This window comes from Camponotus floridanus, unplaced genomic scaffold (assembly GCF_003227725.1).
Source record: "Camponotus floridanus strain SB8 unplaced genomic scaffold, Cflo_v7.5 scaffold56, whole genome shotgun sequence".
Classification (NCBI taxonomy): Eukaryota; Metazoa; Arthropoda; class Insecta; order Hymenoptera; family Formicidae; genus Camponotus; species Camponotus floridanus.
This window is the reverse complement of record NW_020229725.1, coordinates 60202-68414: the sequence shown is the minus strand read 5'-3', so window position 1 is coordinate 68414 and position 8213 is coordinate 60202. Positions and strand designations below refer to the sequence as shown.

At 41.5% G+C, this 8213-nt stretch overlaps 2 protein-coding genes and 1 long non-coding RNA gene across 3 annotated transcripts; 2 read left to right on the top strand and 1 right to left on the bottom strand.

Annotated features, from left to right (window-relative positions):
• Nucleotides 1–4138: 4138 nt before the first annotated feature.
• Nucleotides 4139–5513, bottom strand: LOC112639304. The gene is made up of 3 exons (XR_003123422.1): nucleotides 5350–5513; nucleotides 4834–5262; nucleotides 4139–4748 (listed from the first exon to the last, which is right to left on the bottom strand). It is a non-coding gene; the product is annotated as an uncharacterized LOC112639304 (long non-coding RNA).
• Nucleotides 5514–5791: 278 nt separating this feature from the next.
• On the top strand, nucleotides 5792–6748 carry LOC112639298. The gene has a single exon (XM_025412733.1). It carries the CDS (start codon nucleotides 5792–5794, stop codon nucleotides 6746–6748), a length of 957 nt encoding a protein of 318 aa, XP_025268518.1.
• A 32-nt stretch (nucleotides 6749–6780) lies between these two features.
• On the top strand, nucleotides 6781–7896 carry LOC112639297. The gene has a single exon (XM_025412732.1). It carries the CDS (start codon nucleotides 6781–6783, stop codon nucleotides 7894–7896), a length of 1116 nt encoding a protein of 371 aa, XP_025268517.1.
• The last annotated feature ends 317 nt before the right edge of the window (nucleotides 7897–8213 follow it).

Below are 8213 nucleotides of genomic sequence, written 5' to 3'. Positions count from 1 at the left end.
GTAGAAAAATTTCAGATTTATTAATTATGCAATTATATATTTTAATTTTTAATTGTAATCGCAAACAAACGCTTTCTTCTAATTATATCCCTTTTCTATCATCTAATTTTAAAGAAAATTAATTTTTATTTAGATTGTACCTTTAAGCTTTTTTAAACTTCAAACAAACGCGCGACTAAATTAAATCTGTTTTTTTTTTCAAGATAACCTTTGTTGTAAATATTTCTATGATAAATTTTATATCTATAAATAAAATTAAATCTATAAATTTATTTTTAAATATATAATTATTATTATTTTTAAATATATTATTATTATTATTTTTAAATTTATAATTAACTATATAAATCTAATAAATTTTCTTCTTTTTTTTATGTAATAGCAAGAAATGGCGTATAGAGTTTTTTTATTATAGTTTTTTATTATGTTTTACTCGCATGGTCCTAACAATTTCGACGATATCGTACGTTTTCACTTCAAGAACGGCTCAAGCTGCTGTATCTGGGCGGAAGTTTGTTCTGAAAGCGGGACAGACGTGAGTAGTGTTAGTAGTACTTCCAGTAGAAAGGGACGAAGGTGGTCAGCCAGAGAATTCCTCTACGAGAATCAAGACGCGGGCTTTATGGTCAAAGCCATTCAAAAGTCCTTTTCAAAACGCATTCGGGCAGAGCGCGGTCAAGTTATAATGCAAAATTGTTCACAAAGAAAATATTTCGCCATATTTCGATTTTTATTTATTTTTTTTATTTGCGATAGCTTTCGCGATAGAACCAACTTCTAGAGGTTGAAATTTATAGAAAGAAAGAAATATGTCGAAATACGTTTATTTGATTTACACACTTAACAAATATAAAAAAATTGAAGAGGTATATCAACCATTTTCCGATATAGTGATTCGCGTTCTTTGATATCGAATTCTTTTCTTCTTATCATAGCTGAAGGAAATGTCACGCGTCACAAATTGTGTTTTGCCGTTAATCCATTTAATCGATGACCGTAAATGGCTCCTAATTAATTTAATTGTTTTATAAATTGAACAAGAAATACACTGATTGATGATGCAGAGACAAAAACACAAAGTTTTCAAAGAATCCATTTTTCTTAGCGATATCGTTAAGGAGGAAATCAGTGACCCGCATTGAGAGAGAATCGATATCGCGAGCGAATGTAACAAGCACTAGATGTACATTTGTGTGTGTACGTTTCTGTCGTCTTTCGATAGATTTAAGGATATAACAAAACGAAAGAGACATTGTGTCGCTAGAATGACGTCTCAAGAGGGAAAAATTCGCATTGATCGAGAATTTTCAACAAAATTTGCAGTTATTTTTTCAAAGGTTAAAAGTGCATGCAATGCTTATATCATTACATTATATTTTTTTATCATGCAGTTAGTACATTAAAATAGCACATTAGTACATTAAGATTCATTTACATTAAACATTTTCCTTGTTACCATTAAGGATGTTTTGTACCTATTTTCAAAATATTGAGAATTTAATGAAAATTGTACAGAATGTCCTTACATATGTTTAGAATCTTCAGTACAATTTTTAAATCGATTTACTAAAGCGTTCACAAGTTATAAGGATTTTCATTTGCACTTTCTTGTCGATACTTTTTAATTTACAAAATTTTACAAAATAAATATTCTATTTACAAAATAAACTGCTTTTACGAAATTAATCTTTTCTAAAGTATAAATATAAATCTTTCTATTATTATATTATTTTTATTACAAATCCGTTATCTCTATTTTTAATTCAATTTCTTAATTTTAATTTTCAGTATCAATTTTACGAAAGAGTTATTAAGGATGTTTTGTATTTATTTTCAAAATATTGAGAATTTAATGAAAATTGTACAGAATGTCCTTACATATGTTTAGAATCTTCAGTACAATTTTAAATCGATTCACTAAAGCGTTCACAAGTTATAAGGATTTTAATTTGCACCGAATTAACATGTGTTCTTATGGGAAACGTATAACCACGTCGATTCAAATGACAAAAGTACATGGAAATAATATTCAGAATTTGTTTAAAATTTGCGAAAGTTTAGATACAGAGGAAATATTTGGTCAAATAATATTATACAACTACTAACTGGTTAAAAAAATATTAAATATAATTCAATGAAGTTAGCCATGTATCTGTCACAAGGCGAAATTCTCTGGCAAAAGTTAATCATTTCGATTAACAAAATTCGGAATATTTTAGTAAATATTAAAAAATATATCTCTGCACTGTAGCTAAGATCAAATTAAATAATCAACACAATTTCTTACTTAAAATACACCAAAAATGGATATTCGTCAATATTGAATTTCAGCCACTTTTTGCTGAGATTGTACATACAAAATCCTTAATTAGATAACGGACAATAAAATATACAATATATATTTCATTAATAAAATATTTATATTATATAGAAAGTGTGATAACATTATTAAAATAATAACTGATATATATATATATTCACGTTATTATTTTTTAGTTATTTTTATAAAACAATGCGCGATACACTACGTAGGAGTCTTGAAACTATTATTTTCCTCTTACAGTCTACGTGTAAAATATATTAAGCGATATATTTAAAATATTACGTAAGTAATAAATGTCGCGAGAAAAAAATAAGTAGTTATTTGAAATGTTTAAAGCGACTATATTATTTATGAATAAATTGAAAACTTGCACGAATGACGACTTATAAAATTGAAAAATATTTTTACTGTACAAAGTTAAATAATGAACTTGCATGAGGAGGAAATAGAACGTCAATATACGCGAAAGATACATAACTAATTTGTCGCTTTGAAGTAACTTGCATTAATGCGAAGTGAAGCATCAGTAATGTCGACTAATTAAACACGGTTTTTTTTTCAACTATAAATCATACTAATATATCTACTCGAAACGTCGTCGTGCGCGATTTTACATCAACGAAATTTCATTCGGCGAGAACACCTTCCACAGAAATTGGCAGAAAGTTAAATCGAGCGCCGCGGCTGCAATGATTAAATGAAGCTCGGAAAGAGAAAAAAAGAATATAAGAACATAAGCGTCGTTAAACGCGCGTTTCATCGAGGAATCTACGTGAATCGTTTAACGATACGTAGGTCGTATAACCATGTAATTACGTGAGCGAGCACATTAAAATCACGTACGCGAGTTAATATCTGCCTAACGCAAACGAAAAATTCTTTGATGTTCGATGTGGATATTGAGACTTTTAAGGGGCAATTGTCAGCAACCGATGATATGAATGGATCCATAGAATGAATTTCGTTTTTATGCCTATCGTAAATATTTTTATCTAATTATATCGAAAAGAAGGAGGTCATTTTTTTTCTCTCATAATTCTCGTTAATAATCGAAATTTATGCGAAATACAGTTCGGATCACTCGCAAAGAAAATCCTGCTGGCTTCCCTTAAATCATACGGACGCGAGATTAAAAATATCGGCCGTATTAATCGCGTTGGTGTGTGCTAAAACCAGCTTGAAACGAAACGAAATTTTTTGAGTGCTCGGAGAAGACTGTAAAAAGTTCTAATACGAATTAAAATACGCTATGTTGTAATGTGTTAGGATAAGCTGAAAAATCGGACGAATATCAATGGATATAATCGTCTTATGTTAGACATACCATACTAAGAAAAATTTTGAAATAGACAAATATAAAGCGATTATATCCATCTGAATATAAAATAATTTTCATAAAATAAATATAATATATATAAAATAAATATTTAAATATAAATAAATATAAATAAAAATAAATATAAAAAAATATAATAAAATATAATAAAAATAAAAATAAATATAATAAAATATAATAAAAATATAATAAAATAAATATAAATAAATATAAATATAATATACATAAAATAAATATTTTCATAAAATTCTCAAAGTATCTATAAAGTATAATATATATTAATATCTATCTATATTATTATAAATCTATCGATAGATAGATCCATCTATATCATTTATAAATGCCTACAAATCTTACGAGAAAATTTATTTTTTCTGAATATTTCTATTAGATCTTTATTAGTGTATGCGAGTATTTATGTGTAATAATTTGAAAATAATAAGTTGTTCAAAACGCCCTCGCTAAAGGAGCGAGGGTCCGAGCGATCATTCGGCGCCCCTGGCAGCCGTTAGCGCGACATCGCTTTGTCAGCGCAATTTAAAAACAGCGCTTGCCCTTCTCGAAAGATCCAAGGAAAATAAATAAATTCTTAACCGTTCGTTTTGAACATTTATATTAGTTCACGAAAAATCGGGATCTTTCGAGAAGGGCTCCGCTATAAATTGACGCGCTCGCGGAACACGGCGCTTCTTGGCTTAAAGGTACTCGACGCACTCACTTATTTTTCGATCACGAGAAAAAACGTTCTTCCGTTGCTCGCGGATTGAATCAGTCGTCTCCGTTGCTCGCGGATTCTGAAATCGCTTTCGCGTAATTAATTTAAGACTGTGTATTATAATTAGTGTTATAATTGTTATAATAAACTGACTATTATTGTTAAAAGACTTAGATTTATCGTCGAATTAATTTCTCTTCGTTTTCTCTCCTCGCGGATTTTTATCCTTCGGTTTCGCGCTTGCCTCCCGCGTCAATCTCGCATAAACTCTATCATTTGCTGGTCCTTCGAGCCGGATATTTAGTGACCGGTTTTTCTACGACGCGGAGTGAGTGCGAAGTGTTGTGGTTCTCTGTGCTCCGAACACCAGTCACCTGAAATTCAGTCATCATGAGTCGCAAGGCCGAGTTGACAATCACCGCTGCAACGGATCTCTACGGCAAAATTGCCCGTACTCACGAGAACCTGATGAAGCTGGGCGCTGCCAAGATCACGGTGGGCGCAGTGGAGGCGCGATTGCAGTCCTTGGAAAGGTACTGGACGAAGTTCGACGCGCACAACGATGAGCTCTTGAATTATCTCGACCAAGTGGCCGATTCAGAGTACATAAGACTCGACATACCTGCTCTGGCTGAAGAGGCCTACCTCGCCAATAAGGGCCTGCTGTTGGACCTCCTGCGTAACCTCAAGACGGAAGAGAAGGAAGCTGGCACGAGAGGGTCAGAGCCGTCCTCGCAAGCACCCCGCACGACTCTTCCGAGGATCCAGCTGCCTCATTTCTCCGGGAAGTACGAGGATTGGCCAGCCTTCCGTGATCTCTTCCAATCGCTAATCGGAAGGGACACTCTCACGTCCTCAGTCGAGAAGCTCCACTACCTGAAGACATGCCTGAAAGGAGAAGCAGAATTATTGATTCGAAGCCTGCCCACGACAACCGAGAATTTCGAACGCGCATGGGATGTTCTCGTTGCTTACTATGAGAACAAGCGGCTCCTGGTGCGCAGTTACATCTCCCAGTTTACGTCACTCCAGAAGCTGAAGAGCGAGTCCGTGGTGGAACTGCGCAAACTTTGCCACAGCGTGAAGAGCACGGTAGGATCACTGGAGAGCATTGGGCGCCCGATCACGAAGGGTGAAGATCTTTTTCGTGCACCTCGTCGTTGACCTGCTTGATCCTCGATCTCGCCGCGAGTGGGAGAATTTCATTAGTGATTCCAACGATCCACCCTCGTACGACAAACTCCAGCTCTTCTTGGATCGTCGGCTGCACACTTTAGAATCGTTGCAGCCTGTCAAGGTCGAAGCCATTTCTTCTAAACCGCATCCAAGTCCGACACAGAAGACTCGCACTCTTCACACGCGTAAGCAGGACAGTAAGCGAGGTCGCTGCTCCCTATGCGGTCAGGATCACTATATTATGTTCTGTGACCTTTACCAGAGCAAGACGGCGGAGGAAAGGAAGCGTCACGTCGAGGCGAACGACTTGTGCCTGAACTGCCTAGGAAGGCACAAGGTAAGCGAGTGTTCTTCTCAAAAGACTTGTTCGTCGTGTCGCGCGCGTCACCACACGACCCTCCACGAGGCATGTCCGTCCGGCGAGAGCGCTAAGACGTCACACTTAGCGCAACACAAAGTCGAGGCGACGACGACAGTTCTCCTCGCTACCGCGCGCGTTCGCGTCCTGGACCGGTTCGGCCGCGCTCACACTGCACGCGCACTAGTTGACCAGGGCTCGGAGTCCTCGCTAGTTTCCGAAGCTTTGGCCCAACGTCTTCGCCTAGGTCGGTCTCCTACCTCCGTCGCCGTGTATGGAATCGGCGGCAAGCAGACGGGCCTCGCCCGCGGTCAAGTCACTCTTCAGATCCGCTCCCTGCGCGACGGGCCTTTAATAAGCGTGGCCGCCTTGGTTTTCCCCCGGCTCACACTTTATGAAGGCGGAATCAAGGCCAATCGTCGGGCGTGGACGCACGTCCATGGGCTGGAGCTCGCCGATCCGGACTTCTTGGCGACGGATCCCATAGACATCCTTCTAGGAGCAGACGTCTACGCCATGATCCTCCAGGCTGGACTTCGACGAGGGAAATCACGGGAACCTGTGGCACAAAAGACGGCGCTGGGCTGGATATTGTCTGGGGCCGTCGGTACGACGTCCACATCGCGCCATGCGTCAGCACATCACTGCCTGGTCGAGGAAGACCTAGGCGCTCTCGTACAAAGGTTCTGGCAGCAAGAAGAGCTACCCGACGCCGCGGTAGCTCTCTCACCCGCGGATCAACAGTGCGAGAACTTCTTCCGCCAGACACATTCGCGGTCGCGGACGGTCGGTACGTCGTACGTCTGCCGGTCGTTGCCCCGCTGCCAGACTTCTCGGTGACGCGCTCCACGGCTTTACGAGTTCTCTTCAGCATGGAGAGACGTTTCGCTCGGGATCCTCCTTTTCGAGCCCTCTATGCCGACTTCATGCGGCAGTATGAGGACCTGCGTCATATGTCTCGCGTGACTCCGGACGCTACGTCGCGCAGACCGGTGCATTACTTGCCGCATCACGGCGTGCTGCGGAAGAACAGTGTCACCACGAAGCTGCGCGTAGTTTTTAACGGCTCCACGCCAACTACTTCGAAAAGAACCCTCAACGATCACTTGATGGTGGGTCCGAACTTGTTGCCTCCGCTCGCCGACGTGCTACTCCGTTGGCGACGGCACCGCTTCGGTCTAGCCACCGACGTCGAAAAGATGTTCCGACAGATCTTGGTACACCCGGATGACAGGGATCTGCAAAGGATCCTGTGGCGGGATTCCCCGCAAGACAGCCCTGCCGAGTACCAGCTGAGCACAGTGACCTACGGCCTAGCGTGTGCTCCGTTTCTAGCGATGCGCGCTCTCAGGCAATTAGCTGAGGACGAGGGTAAGCAGTACCCTCTAGGAGCGGCCGTTCTCCTGCGAGATGTCTACATGGACGACATCTTAACCGGAGCAGCGACGATGGCGGAGACCCAGGAGATGTGCAAACAGCTGTCCAGTATCTGCATGGCGGGCGGCTTCCCTCTCCGGAAGTGGTCAGCCAGCGACTCAGCGGTGATCTGGGATATCCCGCCGGAGCACCAGTTGCAGCGCGAGACCCGTGACTGGCGACCACACGAGGCTCACTCCACCTTAGGACTGCAGTGGCACCCCGCCACGGACGATTTCTCTTTCGCCACCCGGCACATCGCACTGCCATCCGTCACCAAGAGGTCTGTACTGTCTCTGGTGGCGCAGCTATTCGACCCTCTCGGCTGGCTAGCACCGGTCGTGGTCCGCGCCAAGATTGCCTTCCAATCGACTTGGCTTCAAGACTTGAGTGGGACGCTCCGCTCGACGACGCCTCCGCGTCAGCCTGGGTCACCTTTCACGCCCAGATACCAGTACTCGAGCAAATCCGAGTACCTCGCTGGATTAATCTGGGTCCTTCTTGCACCCGCATCGAGGTCCATGGCTTCTCCGACGCCTCAGAACGAGCATATTCCGCCGTCGTGTACCTAAAAACATGGTCAAACGACTCGTGGATTGTCCGCCTAATCACCGCGAAAACAAAGGTCACACCGCTCAAACAGGTGTCCTTACCTCGTTTGGAGTTAAGCGCCGCCGTCCTTCTCTGCGACTAGCCAAACACGCCTTGACAATCCTCGACCTGACTGCGCCGCTTCACCTATGGACGGACTCCACCGTCGCGCTGGGCTGGATCCGCGGCCACCCATCCAGGTGGCAAACCTACGTCGCGAACCGCGTCTCAGAGATTCAGAGGACCACTCCGCAGGCTGCGTGGCATCACGTTCCAGGCCAGGACAACCCAGCGGACT